Source organism: Mangifera indica, chromosome 18 (assembly GCF_011075055.1).
Source record: "Mangifera indica cultivar Alphonso chromosome 18, CATAS_Mindica_2.1, whole genome shotgun sequence".
Taxonomy (NCBI): Eukaryota; Viridiplantae; Streptophyta; class Magnoliopsida; order Sapindales; family Anacardiaceae; genus Mangifera; species Mangifera indica.
In genome coordinates, this window is record NC_058154.1 from 10,329,916 (window position 1) to 10,347,457 (window position 17,542).

The 17,542-nt window shown below is 33.8% G+C and overlaps 3 protein-coding genes across 7 annotated transcripts; 1 reads left to right on the forward strand and 2 right to left on the reverse strand.

Annotated features, from left to right (window-relative positions):
• The first annotated feature begins 215 nt into the window (after positions 1 to 215).
• LOC123201835 (probable protein phosphatase 2C 39) lies at positions 216 to 3,539 on the forward strand. Of its 2 annotated transcripts, none has more exons than XM_044617397.1 (5): positions 216 to 426; positions 1,784 to 2,029; positions 2,233 to 2,509; positions 2,844 to 2,998; positions 3,167 to 3,539. In XM_044617397.1, exons 1-5 carry the CDS (start codon positions 394 to 396, stop codon positions 3,302 to 3,304), a joined length of 849 nt encoding a protein of 282 aa, XP_044473332.1. In that variant the 5' UTR covers positions 216 to 393; the 3' UTR covers positions 3,305 to 3,539. The 2 variants fall into 2 exon arrangements, with proteins under 2 accessions (XP_044473332.1, XP_044473333.1); XM_044617398.1 differs by having other exon boundaries at positions 225 to 488.
• A 92-nt stretch (positions 3,540 to 3,631) lies between these two features.
• On the reverse strand, positions 3,632 to 7,813 carry LOC123201836 (squamosa promoter-binding-like protein 3). 3 transcript variants are annotated; one of them, XM_044617400.1, is made up of 5 exons: positions 7,506 to 7,813; positions 7,259 to 7,339; positions 6,644 to 6,975; positions 4,349 to 4,749; positions 3,632 to 4,087 (listed from the first exon to the last, which is right to left on the reverse strand). In XM_044617400.1, the coding sequence occupies exons 4-5, from the start codon at positions 4,669 to 4,671 to the stop codon at positions 3,844 to 3,846; spliced, it is 567 nt and encodes a 188-aa protein (XP_044473335.1). In that variant the 5' UTR covers positions 4,672 to 4,749; positions 6,644 to 6,975; positions 7,259 to 7,339; positions 7,506 to 7,813; the 3' UTR covers positions 3,632 to 3,843. The 3 variants fall into 3 exon arrangements, with proteins under 3 accessions (XP_044473335.1, XP_044473334.1, XP_044473336.1); XM_044617399.1 differs by having other exon boundaries at positions 4,349 to 6,277; XM_044617401.1 differs by lacking the exon at positions 7,259 to 7,339 and having other exon boundaries at positions 4,349 to 6,975.
• Positions 7,814 to 11,297: 3,484 nt separating this feature from the next.
• On the reverse strand, positions 11,298 to 15,813 carry LOC123202038 (phytosulfokine receptor 2-like). Of its 2 annotated transcripts, none has more exons than XM_044617759.1 (2): positions 15,049 to 15,813; positions 11,298 to 14,893 (listed from the first exon to the last, which is right to left on the reverse strand). In XM_044617759.1, exon 2 carries the CDS (start codon positions 14,687 to 14,689, stop codon positions 11,534 to 11,536), a length of 3,156 nt encoding a protein of 1,051 aa, XP_044473694.1. In that variant the 5' UTR covers positions 14,690 to 14,893; positions 15,049 to 15,813; the 3' UTR covers positions 11,298 to 11,533. The 2 variants fall into 2 exon arrangements, with proteins under 2 accessions (XP_044473694.1, XP_044473695.1); XM_044617760.1 differs by having other exon boundaries at positions 11,298 to 14,959.
• Between the last annotated feature and the right edge of the window lie 1,729 nt (positions 15,814 to 17,542).

The following is a 17,542-nucleotide window of genomic DNA, read 5'->3' on the forward strand; positions in this document are numbered from 1 at the left end:
CATGGAAGAAAGATCAAGTGTTTGATGAAATGGGATTACAGGATGACAAGAAGTGAGAACGCTGTGGCATTATTGTTAAAGAAAAGGCCAAAAAAGAAAAAAAAGGAAGTCAAAGAACAGATGGCGCCCACGCGTCATGGTGATTGGTGGGGCGCAGAAAGCGGCATGGTACTGTGGAAAAAATGCACATTTCCTTTAACTAGTCCTCAATGTTCGTGTCAACTGTGCGAGAGTCTTGAATCCTCATCATCACTCCTTCCATTTCACAGTTGTCCTTCTCTTTCCACTTCCTCTTGTGTCCTTCTTTCTTTTCTTTTTTCCTCTCATTTTACCTCCTACTGTTCTTATTTTTTTTGTATTATAAATACAAACTTCACGATTTAATAAGACGCCATGGCCGGGAAAGAATTCCTCCATAAAATGAAGGTGATTACTTTCATTTCTTACAATTTAAGCTCGTTTGCTGTTATATGGATCTAATTATGTTGGTAATACTCCGTTTTCTTCTTGTTGAGTATGTTTGAAATTGAATTGCATGAACTGGGTTTGTTTTATTTATTTACAACTGCATTCCTCACCTGAGTTTTGGATATCGAGCATTTTTGTTGAGAAAAGTACATCAAGGGGTGGATCTGATCCGATCTGGCTAGGTTCGAATCCATCGATCGGCTGGAGATCAGTTTATTTGTTCATTAGATGATACTGTTCAACCTGCTTGCGACATTGTTCAATCTTCCCATGCTCTCCAGAGATTGTGCATCAGCGTGAATGAGTTTGACTGGGCATTATGGATTCGATTTGAGCTTAAGTCGACCCCAAGCTTGGATCAAATCCATCCCTATCCAATTGGGTATCTTGTGCATGCTATTCATAATGTTATTAAGTGGAAAGACATGTTTTCAATTTTTAGTTCTATATCCCTTCAACTTCAAGTTCCTGACTTGTATATTCATTTGGTGCGATGGAATCATGTAGACATAGATTAGAGATCCATGAAGAATAACATGGTAGATTTCATCATACCTAGACATATCCTTTTTCTTTTTTATATGTGCATTTATCGTAATTTTGTTCTAAGATTTTCTGATAAGATTCTGATAACCTCTTCAATTGCTAGTTTAATTATTCAAAATTCTATTTTTTGTGAACCTATTTCTTTGGTTTGTAAGGGAAGTTATTTTTTTGTGCTGAATGTATGCAAAATTTCAAATTGGAGCATTCAAATATGTGGTTGAAATCAAATATAATGTTAGTACCATTTCATGCTTACCAACAAAAATTGCTAGGGGAGAATTTGTGTGACATACCATGGTTAGATAGAGATATAACGGACAAACTTTCAGTTAGTTTAATTGGATTCTTGGAATTTGTTGATTATAGGCTTTGAAATTCATCCTGTTGACGAGTAACTTTGTTCTTATTTATGAGTAGACTAGCTGATAATATCATTGCTGTTGCTATCTTTCCCTTTCTAAGAATGTCCCGTGTCACTTGTGATGTCTTTTCTCTGCATGGTCTATCTTCTTCTTTGTCCTTTCGAAACTGAAAACTAGTTAAAGATTGGCTTAAAGACACACATTGACATTTTTCATAAACTATCACTAATGTTTGAGTAATTCTCTTGGTGCCTACACCAGCAAAAGACTGTGGAAGGAGGTGTATATTTCCAGTGCATTGAATATCTTTTAGCTTTGCTATGGTGGTTTCTGTGGCTGATTATTTCTGCTATTTGTGAGTTTTGCTTATGTATTTAATTTTTTGAAAATATCCTGCTTAATTTCAGGAAAAAGTTGGACTAGGTTCATCTGCTGATTCTGGAAAAGGGAAGAGTAAGATGTCAAAGCATGTAACTCATGGCTATCACTTGGTGAAGGGGAAATCAAGTCATCCTATGGAAGACTATGTTGTTGCACAGTTCAAGGAGGTCGAGGACAATGAACTTGGTTTATTTGCAATATTTGACGGGCATTTAAGCCATGAAATTCCTGACTATCTGCGGACACATTTGTTTGAGACAATCTTAAATGAGGTGACATACTCTTATCTAAAATCTTGTGCTACATAATATTGTTAAAAGTATAAGCCTCTATCGGTTATAATATCTCATCATTTTCATTTCTGATTCTTCACTGATTTTATTTGCAACTTAGTTTTTGTTGTTTTACTTTGCTGTAAAGGCTGATAGTTAACAGATGACTGATTTTAATATCTTTGCTTCTATTTTCGAATCAGCCTAACTTCTGGACAGAACCAGAGACAGCAATCCAGAGAGCTTATCGTATTACTGATGATACTATATTGGAGAAAGCAGTTGATTTGGGTAAAGGAGGTTCAACTGCAGTTACAGCAATATTGATCAACTGTCGAAAGCTGGTAGTAGCTAATATTGGTGATTCTCGAGCAATTATGTGCAAAAATGGTGTGGCCAAGCAGCTTTCAGTTGATCATGAGCCAAGTGTAGAAAAGGATAAGATTGAAGGCAGAGGCGGGTTTGTGTCAAACTTTCCGGGTAGATTTACTGAGAGACAGGCTACTTTTCTTCTGAGCTCATCTAAATATTATATGACTGTTGCATCGTTGTTTTAATATTGTTAGAACAATTGAATTGAGATCATTTCAATCCTTTTAAAGGAGTTGCTTTTATTTTTTTATACCAATTATTCAGTTGCTTGACATACATACATTCTTTCTTAAGATTGGCTGAGTCAAGATTTACGTTAAAGACGGTTCTGTTTGGTGGGATATATTCATTCACCATTTTAGTGATTCTCTAACTCGTAACCAGTATAAATTTTCTTCTGAAAATGTTAGGATTACAATTTCTTTTTTGGGGGTAAATTCAGGGGATGTTCCACGAGTTGATGGACAATTGGCAGTGGCAAGAGCATTTGGGGACAAGAGCTTGAAAAAACATCTCAGTTCAGAACCACATGTCACAGTAGAGATGATTGATGAAGACACGGAATTCATTATCTTGGCAAGTGATGGGTTATGGAAGGTAATTCCTTGATGAACTTCTGGAAATTGCTATCTTTGATTTTACTTCTACATTTAGTTGCAAACTATTGCATCCAGCACTACAATAAAGGATGATATCTTAACACCTTGTCCAACCCAATCATTTTTGCTCTGAATTGTACCCTGACTTCAACAAATCTAATGCCAGGTAATGTCAAACCAAGAAGCAACAGATGCTATCAAACATGTAAAGGATCCTCGGTCTGCTGCAAAGCATCTTACTGAAGAGGCGCTTGCTAGAAAAAGCTCAGATGACATTTCCGTTGTAGTTGTAAGATTTGGATGATATAAGATTAGGTTCAACTTGTGTCTGATAAAAATCTCAGTAATGTAATGTGTTATAACCCTTGTTATAGTTAGGGGCATCAAAATCTCTTGCCATAAAAGAACCCTTTGTGTTCGCATCACCAATGTTCCATGTTCAAGCAAAATGCCATTGTATTTTATATATTTCTGATTCAAGTTTATTGTTACTTTGGTTGATCAATTATGGAAAACATCGAGCTTGTTGTTTTGCTTTATCTGGGTTACCCTTTTCGTGCTGTTTTGAAATTTTGATGTTTGTAAACTAAAATTAAAGAGGATTGAAGCAAGAACTGCCAAAGGAAAAGGATGATGAACAGCCGTGTGAATGCATAGCTGAGAAATCCCTAAAATGGTAATAATGTTATCTCTATTAGGATAAAACACAGAAAATAGCCATGTGACACTCCTGTGTTACATAAACATTTTATTTCTTCTTATAGAGCTTAGAAACTACTGCAATGAAGCTTTGAGGTGACAGAAGATAGAGAGCATGGTGCTTAGCAAAGCAGAAAGCTTCGCTTATCTGATCTGAGAACGCTTATGAGGGGCGTTATTCCCTTGGAGAGGCATCTGCATCTGAACTCTGCCTCTTTCATCACCCTGCTTATACTGACTCTCCTTCGCCTGAGGACTGGCACCTTTTCGACTTGATGAGACTTCACCAATCATTTCAGCTGAGCTCTTCCTACGTCTCTCATTGTGACCAGCAAGACGCCTGCGACAACTCCTTTTAGCTTCATCAAATTCAGATAGCTCATGGAACCTGCAAATATATATAAAGAGGAAGTGATCTATATCCAATATTTAAATAGTAAGCAGTGTCAGAACAATACATCACTATTTGCCCTTAAGGTAGTTTTGTTAGATAAGTCCAAGGAAAAGTTTAATCTGAACCTAAAAAAATGTTCATTTCACATCAGCCTTCCCCTGAAATTCATTAAAGTTTTGTAAAGCTTGCTTTCAGCTAATATAAACAGGAGCTTATAACAGAAAGAAAGCAAAAGGAGTACTAGGAATTCTGTACCTGCTGCATTGCTGACAAAACCTTTGCCTGAGACCAGAAACAATGACAACAGGAGCCTTGGAATGAAACTCACAGACCTTGTGGCGCTTATGGTAGCGTTTTGCATCGGTTAAGTCGGCGCCACACTTCTCAACTTGGCAACAAGGCAGCGACACCCCGCCAACACCACCACTGCAAGATCCTCTTCTGCCCATCACTTTCTTCTTCTTTTCATCATCACCATATCCATCGCCACCACCACTACCACCTTCTTCTTCTTCTTCCATGTCATTGTCTATACAGTCATCGCAACTAAGGCTCATCTTTTCTTTCGATGAATGCATAGCTTATAACATCCATTGCACACAAGGTGCGTTCACAACACAGCTATATAAGGTGAAATTGAAGCAAAGTGGAGAAATCTGAAGGTGAAAAATGCGTTAAGAAAAAGGTGAAAAAGATAGAATGGTAGGACCACTAGCTAGCAACATTTTCTATTCTCTCGTGTAGACTTGTAAAGTAAATGATTGAAAGTTACAATGTTCATTGTATTATGAAAAACATAACTTATAAACAGCTATATCTCTTTGCCATTTTGTTTATTTCTGAATTCTGTAGAATGCATGGATGAAATGGGTTTGTGAAAACAATACCAGAAGAAAGAAACAAAAACATTAAGATTTTAACAGAGAGCTTAATGATTCATTACTGAAAAGTATTCTATTCTTTCGTAATACCAATCATGTTAGACTGTAAATCAAGGTACATGAAAAGAGATGAACCAAACACACAATCACCATCATCACAATGCCACATTATCTGGCATATTTTTATGTGATGGTTACACTGATTCAACTTCCATGAGGTAATTGAATATGTTGTTAATCTTTCTAGCAAATTTCACATTTAGACAGTCTTATAATCTATGAATCTACTAGATTTGACAATATCAGAAAAAATGCTTTCATCAGAGTATTTACTGAAAATACATGAAAAACTTGAGGGATATTATATTATCCTGGTCCAGTCCATGGGATTTGCAACAAGACTCAGCGTCCTCACTGAGATGATATTGTCCACTTTAGATACACCATCCATTATAGTATTGTTTTTGGATTTTATAAACTAAAACGCCTCTTGACAGTTTAAGAAGTTCATAAACTATTTAATCAGTTATATCTTAATATCCCCAAGCAACGTGAGATATACATACAAATCTGTCATCTCTCTCATGTTTTGTTGATGCAAGATTCGTCTAGAGGTGTCACAAATACATGTAAATAAATAGTGATGTTTCTCTCCAGTCAAGATTCCCATTTGTCCATTTCAGCCAAACAAGAAATCACTTACCAAAAATGCTTTCTATGATAGGAGTAAAAAGCAGAATTATCTCATATGCATTCTTTAATCAATAGAAATTAGTAGATTGAAAAATCTGAGCAACCCATTACAGATTAAGGTTCAAAACCATTTACTGGAGATGGAATTGTTTTTAGCCACATAAATACCACCATGATTCTGCTGAGGACCATGGCCATGAGGCTCCAAAAACACCTCCATCTACCTTTCACCTCCACACTTCTCCGCGTCGCTCTTTTCTAGTATAAAGGAAGAAACGATAAAAAGGGCATATGTTGTACATGGACTTTGATGATCACCATCTAAAGTGCCCATCACTCTCACCATTGAGTTGTATTTTGGTCCAGAGTTGCTTGTGGATTCTTCTGTTCAATGGATGCACCAAGTGCTATAACGTTAAAGGTGCACGTCATTTATTCTTCCTTGATATGACTGCAAAACATTTAACATCATTTCTAATAGATTGGCCTTAAAATCTTTTCCTTGGCTTTATCCTCCATTGCTTTCATACAGCATTTTATCCCTCTATGTACTCATTTTTTGGGAATTTATTTAGTAGGCTTTAGCTAGAGTATCTGATTCTCCTTTTCACTGTGGCAAATGGACAAAATTTAGCCACTTTGTATGTAAAGGAAAGCATCCCAAAACCCTTAATGCACAAATGCAACAACTGAAATGACACAATGAATTCAAACACTTCATCTCCTGCTTTCACCCCTGATTAAAATATGAGACTGCAAAATCTTCCATCTGTAAGTCCTCAAAAACCTTAACTTTTTATCATTCATTTCCTTTTTTCTTCTCTTGGTTTCAGTGGATTTACTTTACAATGATGGAAACGGACTTCAATTCAACTCTAGATTGAGTTATAAAAGTGCATTTATGCATATTTTACAATGTGCATATGCATATAATTAAGCAAAATGAAAGAAAGCTATGAAAACCAAAAACATTTACCTCTAATGGACCTTATCATAGCCTCCTGCTTTATGCACTTCTTCAATACTTCTATATTCTTGAGTGTCAATGGAATCATCAATCTTATGGACCTCAACAACTGCAGGATCCTCATGAATGTTACCATCCATTGTTTCCTTGGCTGTGTCTCCAACATTTTCAGCCTGCTCCCCTGCCTTCTTCACTCCCTCGTTAGCTGTTTCTGCAACAAACTCTGATGGGCCACTGGCTCTTCCCTCATCCACATCAGGAGCTTCTTGTTTTACTTCATACATGCCTTCACCTATGGGATCATTTGATGTCCTTGTTGTTCCTGCTACCGCAAAGCCACCCTGCATTTTTAATCATATTATCAACTTTATCATTAACATTATAAGAACACGTATAGAACACTAGAGACCATTACAAATATATAAGAAATTAGAAATAATACAGGAATTTAACATAATTGCAATATACATTCTCCAAATCAAGCATTGATCAGTAACTTAATCAAGAACTACCTTGTCAAATAACAAAATTCAATTCCTGCCAACACTAGAAGAAAATTGAGTATTTCCTAGGACAGACTATTATAGAATTCTTTATCTTTAATTTAGAATCACACAATCATACCATAATACATCGTATGAGTGTCCAATTGGGTCCTCTGAACTGGGTGTGCAGAGTTCTATTTGTTACACCTTTGGACAAATCCTACATGGACAAATTACAGGAAAGATGCTAAGTTTAAATGTGCGTCCCATGTCACTAATAAAGATAAATAGCTTACAAAGCTAATAAAGATTATTCTTGGATTCTTGAAGAGCTAAAAACATATGAAAACCAGACAGAAAAAAATAATAAGAATATGAACAAATACTTGAGCAAGTTCATAAGCAGTGGAGAGACAATGAGTTGCAGATCGGAAACAATTGTGGAAGTCTCTGGGTGAAGTTTTAGAAACCCTCTTTGCCAAGACTAACATTGCCTCCATTTTCCCCCTCTTCTGGGTTCTTTCTGTTGCCGAAGTCTCTTTTCACCTTTATTTGTATAAACTTAAAACTGAACTACTTAAATCCTCCTCACCGTTCGAAGCTAGTACACAGAGAGACCGACAAAAGAAGTTTAAAGTTCTCTGACAGACGCACGGACATGGAAGTTGTCATGTTCTGGATATGCACAAGTTTACCGGTTTGATTTACTAATCTTACAGCACAGTCTAATTTGATCGATAACATCCCGGGATGAAAATAAATCGAATCGAATCGAATTAAATATTATTCAAACACGATTATATATATACACATACATAGAAAGTTTAACTTCATCACATTAGTAAGATATTAACTCAAGTTCAAAGCAAAAATTATTAATTTGAGTTCGAGCATGTGATAGAAGCAATTTGTTTAATCTCAATTACAAAAATTATATCATAAATTATATATTTATTAATTATTTTTTTATATTTAAAATTAAAAAAATAAAATTTTAACGATGAGATACAATATTTAAATTTTTTAAGAGTTTATTAATATTTTACTTATACTAAAATGTAAATTCCCGAACTCACTAAATCATCAAACATTAAACTTAAAGTTAGTTCATTTACAACCCTAATTATAATAAATTATATTTTATTTATTATTTACTTATATTATAATTTGATCCATTATACATTATAATATTAAAATGATTTTTCAATTGGTTAGGATAATTAGTTGTACCGTTAGGTTTAACTAGTTGATGGTCGTGCATCCACAAGTGTCTCATAGGTTGTGTCATATTATGACTAGCCAAATGATGGGTCTTGTGGGTCGTATTTTTATAAGTTTTAAGGGGCTCATAATATTATATGTTTTAATTTTGTAAATTTTTAAATATTTTATATTTTATATTTTTTCGGGCCGATCCATGGGTTAGACCCTAAGGCTCTCGATATGGTTTGCACAACCCACGGGCCATACTTTTTGAAGGGACATGTCTACTCCACATTGCTTTGAGTCTTCATAAAGGTCCATTGGGCTTGTAAAAATTGCCTTGACCTGCTAGATATTGGTCTCTTGAATGATTTTGATCGCAGCCCACAAGTTGTGGGACAAAATGAAATAGAAAGAATAGTTTTTTTTTTTTAAATAATTTTATTTCTTCTATAATCCATAATCCACAAAATCCAAAGGGCAAAATAATAAAATTATATGTAATTTTATACATAAATAATAATATATTATTATTTTATTAAGTATTATTTTATCTCTAACTTTAAACTATCTAATTATATAGTGACACATCATTGCTAAATGATTAGATCACCCATTTTATTATCTAATTATATAGTATCTAATTATTGCTTTGAGTCTTCGTAAAGGCCCTTTGGCCTTATTTAATATTTAAGGTGGAAATGTAATCAAATCACCCTTTTTATTACCTGTCAATGATAAATGCTTAGTGAAATTTTTTATTATTAAATAAACTGAACAAAATAGTATTTGTAATAACAAAATAAATTACTAGAATAATTTTTTATTACTCTGAACCACTGTTTTAAAAATCAGATCAGAGTGGATGGTTTGATCAATTGAACCGTTAATCACTAGCTAAACTGATTTCGATTCACCTTAACACCATTCTTGAATTTAAACCAAATTGAACCGCATTAAACTGTTCGAACCACTAATTAGATTGGGTATAAAACTAAGTTTGACTCAGTCAACATATAAAATTAATTTTCTATTTAAATTCATTATGAAAACTTAAACTCAAGATTGTATTTATTACATTTGAATATATATATATATATATATATATATATATATATATATATATATATATATATATATATATATATATATATATATATATAACCAAAAATATTCTAATGTTAAATAAATCAAATTATATAATTAATGATAAATTATATATAAAAAAAATTAAATATTATTTTTAACAAATAACTGGTCTAATTATCAGTAAATCGATCATTTTATCAGTTAGAATAAACTATCTTTTTCATTAGATGAATATTTGATTTGATTTTAAAAATATTGCTTTGAACCAAACGTCACATGAGTCTCATCCATATGTCTATGTGTTGAAGACTTTAGAAAAAAGAAGAAGAAGGAGAGGAGAAAATAAGAGAATTCAATCATGGATGTGAAGAAAAAGAGGAAGAGGCAGCCATCCATCCATGAATAAAAAACATATTTCTTTCATTGTTGTGAAAGGGAATCCTGAAAACATCAACTTACTTTTGAAAAGCAGCACCTTAACAAAAATGTTTTATTTGCTTTCAGAGATAAGCAAGTCAAAAAAGAGGACATCTTTCTCCCCAATTCAATCATCTCACAAAGAAAGACAAATTTAAACAAACTTTCTTCATCTCACAATTCAGCTTAAGTTAACCAAAGTCCTCTAAGCTTTGGCAGGAAGGCAGGAATTTCAATCAATGGTTTGCAAAAGGGGTTTCTTTTTTTTTATATCAAAGTTTTATAAATGTAACAAAAGTTTAAACCTCAATTTTCTTTTAAAAATTCTAATATTTTACGAGTTTTTTTCTATATCAAGATTTTATAAATACGAAAGAAGTTTGAATTAAATTTTTTTAAAATTTTTTTTAAAATTTTATCAATTTTATTAACTCTGATAACGTGGGTTCTTTTTCTCCCGTGGGAAAGAGTTGAATTTGTGAGAAAATAATTTAAAGCATGAAAATGAGATTTCATCCTTTTCTGAGAAGCAAGCCACTGGACATAGTCATTGTGTTAAATTCGCAAGGCTGTCCTAAGAAATGAGTAGCATGAGATCTTGAACTTGATTTAGCCGCTACTCTTGACTAAGGGACATTAAAATACGGCTACGCTGGATATGAATCGTTTTGAGTTTGAACACCTTTAAATTGATGATTCGAATTCATAACTCATTACTAAAACAATATCATTTTAGCTAAATATGTATAAAATGACTAATTCGCATCAAATCAAACCACCAGTTTGAACTATAAATTCAAATTGATCAAAACCACGGATTCGAATCAAATCAAATCACATATTCAAATCATCGATTCAAACTATAAATTTTAATCGAATTTGAACCAAACTGAGCTGAAAAGTTTTGAACTCAAGTTTGACTCAGTTAAAAAAACGAACCAAATCTTCTATCTCAAATTTGAATTAAACAAATTTAAGCCAAGATAGCTCAATTTGGACTCAACCCTAAATATGGCTTCTGGATGGTATTGAACAATTGAACACAGCTCAACAATGACCTGAAATTGCCCAAATAAAAGTTTATTGTAGAGCTTTTGACTTTAAAGAAATGCAGCTTGAGAAGATGAATAAAAAATGACTTAAACAATGAAATTTACTGCAATAATTATGTGAATGAAGCATTGGATGCACAGTTGCAGGATGATGTATGAACAGTACACAGATAGCTCAAATTGATCTTCCCTCTCGACATTGAACAAAAACAATACAATTATATATATCTATTTTGAATATATAATTAAATACATATTTAATATATATTATCATATAATTGAATTATTTTAAATTAAAGATAAAAATAACACTTTAACAGATGATGACATATACAAATACATACATATTTGTATATTCAAAATAGATAGATATAGTATTGCTCCAACAAAAATTTCCCTGATTCAGGAGAACAGAAATGAGGAAAAATCTGGACTTTATAAAATGCTTATTTAAAGGTAATATAAATAGACAAAATAGCCTATGTATACAACATTTATCTGTCAGTACAGAGAACCGAAGGATTGTTGTTTTACAGGAAACCAAAGTCACTGTGGTCAAGATTTTCACATTAACCTTGTAGAAACTTGGAAGATGAGTTGCTTTACAGGTATACCACTGTACCCCCCAATGAGAAGTTACACAACAATGAATTTCATTGCTGAACAGGCTCGGTTGTGATACCGTGAAGCGATGAAACAACTTCTTCGATCAAGGGTCTCTGTCTTGGATCCTGGTCGAGACATTTACAGGCGATTTCAAGCATGTCTATGAGCTGCTTCTCACAATCCTTGTCCCAGATCGAAGGATCAATGATCTCCGACTCCCTTTTTTCGGACTTCATTTGAAATACCCATGATACTAAATCTCTGCAGTTTTTCCCTTTGCAAACTTCAACAGGCCTTCTACCAGTAAGAAGCTCTAGAAGTACAACACCAAAACTGTAAACATCACCCCTGCATGTTGCTGTTAATGTCTGACTATATTCGGGCGGAATATAACCTAAAGTGCCAACCAAATCTGTTGTGACATGAGTATCATAGGGACGAAGTAGCCTTGAGAGACCAAAATCCGCCAAATGAGCTTCGAATTTTTCATCCAAAAGAATATTGCTGGTTTTTACATCTCGATGAACAATATGTGGTTCACATACCTTGTGCAAGTAAGCTAATCCACGAGATGCACCTTGAGCAATCTTGAGCCTAACATCCCATTTAAGAATCGAATCATTGTCAACACACTCATGAAGCCAATAATCCAAGCTTCCATTCTCCATGTAAGAGTAAATCAACATTCTGTCACTGCCATGCCGGCAATAACCTTGAAGAGAAACAAGGTTTTTATGCTGAGCTCTCGAAAGGGCTTCCACTTCTGCTTGGAATTCCCGTTCCATTTGACCGCAATCCCCGGAAAGCCTCTTGATTGCAGCTTTTGTTCCATTGGGAAAGTTTGCTTTGTAAACCAGGCCAAACCCACCACAACCAATTATATTTGCCTGGTTAAAATTGTTTGTAGATTTCAACAAGTCTGCACAAGTAAGATCCCTGCAATCTGAGTTCTGGAAAAGCACCAATCTCGAAGAACCACGTCCTTCAGATAATCTGCAGGGCCGGCTCAGTTCTTCGTCTAGAACATCAATTTGGTCCCCCTCATCCCTCCTTGACATTTTCAGCAGCACAAATGCAAGGAGGATCGCTATCCCAATTGCTATGCTGAATGTAATGCCAATGATGGTGCCTTGACCAATTCTACTGTTTGAACCAGATGGAATACCAGGCTTCAGCTTACTGTCTTTAGAACTACAAGGAGAATCTACTCCTCCACAAAGACCAGGGTTACCCTCAAAGCTCGAAGCAGGGAAGCTATAAAACTGTCCTCCAGATGGAATCGCTCCCTGCAAGTGATTGTATGCCACACTAAACTTTGACAGGAACGTGAGTTTATAAAAGGATGGGGGGATCGACCCAGTTAGATCATTGAATGAGAGTTCTAATACTTCCAAGTTCGCCATCTCCGAAATGGAACTGGGGATGGTCCCAGAAATGTTGTTCCTGCTCAAATCCAGTGCATGAAGCTGCTTCAAACGTCCAATTTCAGCCGGGATTGTCCCATTTATTCTATTATTATTTAAGAATATTGATGGAGGGAAACTCGATGCGTGGTGGTACTGCAGACCATTAACACTCTGATTTCGCTTCACATATAGTGGAATGCCGGTAGAAGCAGTGAGGTTGGAGGAACTGCAATTATTCGAAATAAGGCTTTCGAGCTTTGCCAACTCTCTTGGGATCTCACCTGTAAGAGAGTTATTTGAGAACTCCAAGTAAAACAAATTCTCCATCTGACCCATCCATGGAGGAATACTGCCATCAAGGTGATTCCATGACAAATCAAGCACTTGTAGCTTCTTGCAACCGAACAACCAAAATGGGATGTGGCCTCTAAGCCCACAATTACCGAGCGCCAAGATCATCAAGCTCTCAAAACCACTCACATTTTCTGGAATTTGCTCACCAATGAAATTCTTTGTAAGAATAACAGTGGTGAGATTTTTGCACTGCTGCAGCACACTAAGTGCACCAGGTAAGTCCACAAAACTATTGTTTGACAATGAGAGAAAGTAAAGGGAAGTTAACTTTGCAAAACTCTCAGGGATTCGGCCAGTTAAATTATTCTTGGCTAAGCTCAAAACTTTCAATTCACGGCAATCAGACAGGGAATTTGGAAGGGCCCCCGAAAAATGGTTAGAGGCAAGTTCAAGAGTACACAGACTAGGCAATCCGGTGAAATTAAGATCGATCTGACCGGTTAATGAATTGTTTCGAAGGTCAATTACATGGAGCTTTGAACATAGAGCCAGACTTGAAGGCAATTGCCCACGAAATGAATTTGAGGATGCATCTAAAATTTCGAGGTTTGTAAGGTTTCCAAACACATTAGGAATTTGACCTGACAACTGATTTCCACAAATAATCAAGAATTCAAGGCCAGTGAGCTTACTCAAATTATCATTTAATTCGCCATCGAAATGATTGTTGGAGAGTGTGAGTTGCTGCAAGGATGACAGGGAAAACAAGGCATCTGGAAGTGCACCAGCAATTGAATTGAGATCCAGATGTAACTCTTTCAAAGAGGAGCTGCAATTCTCTAAGCCTTCGAGCTTGCCGTCAAAATGATTCATCGAAAAATCAAGAATCTGAATCCCATTTGAGGCACTCCAGATTTTGGAATTAAGACTGCCAATGAATGAATTGTTGCTTAAATTGAACACAGAGAGATTTGGAAATTCCCCAAGCTCTGACAAGTCCCCATTGAATGAATTGCTAGAAACATTCAATGACTGAATCATTTTCAAACCAGAAAGCACTCCTGAAACTGTTCCTGATAGATTGTTGTAGCTCAAATCAAGAACTTCCAGCTGCTTCAAATTTGAAAATTCAACAGGTAACACCCCTTCAAGATGATTGAAAGACAGATCAAGTGATTTCAGCTGATCCAAACCGGCTATGGAGGTCGAAATCATCCCTTTCAAACCCTTTCTAGCCAGCTTCAACATGACCACTCTGCTTGGAACCGATGCATTTCTCTGATCATCACAAACAACTCCATCCCACTGACAGCAAATGGAATCATCAGACCACGATGTAAAAATAGACCCATTTGAGAGGCCTTTAGCAAATTCTTTCAACGCTGACAAATCACTTGGATCACAAAGTTGGTTTTGGGTTATGCGACCCAGTGAAGAACAAATCAAGCAGGCGAACAACACCCATTTGAAGAAAGTCATAGAAATAAAGCTCAGCATCACCATTGCTGAAATCAAACCGCAACCATAGAGCTACTCCACTCTTGATAGTGTTTCAGAAAGCACAGCTTTTAAGATGCAAGAAGAGTTCCGATTGAAGAAACTCAGCATTCCCACACCAAAACCCAGCAGTTGCAACTTAAGAATGAAGCAACAATGTGAAGACTCACTAAATTAAGAAGATCACTAATCCCACCTGAAACCAAATCCCTAGACCAAAATTAAGAAACTTAGAACTTGTTCAATTTGAAAGAGTTGATTAAATATAGACTACCCCTGTATAGAAAGCAAACGTGCAAATCAAGATAATTGAAAATCTTAAGGACTAACAAATAATAACTTGGAAGTGCAACAAAAACACTTACCATAAAAGAATCGTGAATTAATCATCAAAACCACTAAGGCCCCAACTGAGATGTAAATATTACAAGTCCCCACAAGATATAAAAACTAAGATACCCAAAAAAGGCTAAGCGCCATCCCTCAGAGAGATGAATAAAACAGACCCAAAGAAGAAACCTTCAAAGCCGGAAAAAGGAAGGAGCACGCACATGTTTTCCAACATAATCAAGAGATAAATCATAAAACTAAATCGAGATCCCCCGGAAATGAAGCATAGATTTGGAATGGTAGAAACACATGCGAGAGATGATAAAGGGCAATAAAAAAAGCAGACTTTACCGGTCTAAAACTCAAAACTAAAATGACCCAGAAGAGAAAACAGGAAGTAACATCATCACTTGTGTGTGAATGAAGTAAGAGTCTTCTGTGAACCCAACGTGAAAAGATAAAAACTTTATTTGCTACAAATGGGGTTATTCTAATCTCAAAACAACAGGGCTCTCTAATCCAATGTTTAGACCCAGAAAATGCATATGACAGAATCTAGAGGAAAGTTAAAGGAGATAAAGAAAGAGATGAAATCTCAAATAAAAAGGAAGAGTAGGGACAAAGAAGGAAGAGCCGGGTGGGAGAGTAGTGCTGCTAGTGCAGTACAGAAAAGGAAAGTTCTTTCTCTTTCCAAGAGAATCTATATTTTATTGTACATTAGTGAACAGACTTTGTTTAAGCGGGGATTGATTGAAATGAAATGAGCTGACTTTGTTTTGGATTTGGCTTCTTTCATCACAGTTTACAGGTGAGTTTGAGTGGGATTGGTTGCTTTGCTCTCTCTGTCTCAGTGCCTCCATTTGTCTGTTACTCTTTTTCATTTCTTGGTTCGCTCTTTTCTCCGCTGTTCCACACTTCTTCCCCACCTCCACTACATGTGCGTGCTCACACCTTTTCTCTATATCTTATTGTAAGTAAATTACGTGAATTTTAAAAGGAATTTCAATAATGTATATAAACACTTATAATTATCAATATCTTATTATATAATATTATATATTATAAAGTGTCTTATAATTAATATAAATCGATACACATTTTAAAAAAAATAATAATGTAATAAGAATATATACGATAAATTTTAAATTTTTATAGGTGTTCGTGATATTTTTTAAAATGATAATATATCTTATATTTTTTATTATTTTATTTCTTAAAAGTTGTATCATATGATATCGTATTCGATATACGATACGTAAAATTAGTTTTTTAATACATCACATGATGACCATCCTATGTATACCTATTTATATATCATTTATTTATACATATAATATTACTTTTTAATATATCATTAGGTGTAAAATTAAGAGATGCCTTGAAATATATTAAGAAGTTATAAAATTCTAATCCAAATTTATGTATCATACCTAAAATTACGAGGCAAATGAATTTAAAGTCAACTCTATCTAAATTAATACGCTCTATTTGACATAATCAATTTCAAAATAAAGTGTAAGAATCTATGAAAAAGCACTAAGAAGGATGCTAATGAGAAATATGTATCCTAAAAGTGAATTGTGAGATCTTATATCGTTTGTGAGATCATTTATAAACCTCATGAACCCATTAACTATTAAAATGTTTTTTAATAAAGTAATTATATTATAAGTATGTATTTCGAATATATAAGTAAATATATATTTATGTATATTATTATATAATTAAATATTATTTAAAATAATATAATTATATAATAATACATTTATGTATATATTTATTTATTACTCAAAATAAATATACATAATTTTATTTTTTTTAATAAATCTAAAAAAAAATCTAATTTTTAGAATGTGTATAAAGTGGCAGTGATATCAGTTAAAAGATCAAAAATTTTATGGCATTAATATTTTCATAAACCAAGCTAATTAAAAAATCATTTAAAAAAAAAACTCAATGGATCCCTATATATTTATTTGTTTGATTAGACCGTATCAAACAAGATTCACTTTTATAGTGAGATATGGCAAGATATGGGAGATATTAATTAAAATATCTATTTTTTTCTCTTATATATATATATATATATATATATATATATATATATATATATATATATATATATATATATATATATACACATATATAAAGTCATTTTCTTATTTTTTATATATAGTTTAAAATATAAAGTATCTAAAATATTTTTAAATGATAATAAGATAAAAATATAAAATTTTTAAACAATTTTGATAATGGAAAGGTTGGTTAAGTGATTGATCGATTGACTAACCCATCCAACTAATCCCAAATTTCATAATTTTTCCCTTTAAAAGTAAAATAAAATTAAAAAGTCGTTATATTTATATAATAAAAAATATAATTATATATATATAAAAGATAAAATAAATAATCATTTTGATTAATATACTAAGATTTGGTCTAATTTTGAAACATTAATTTAGTTGACGATTCTCTTAATTAAGAATAGATAAAGAACATTCTTTTAACTAGATTTTTATTTTGATGTTG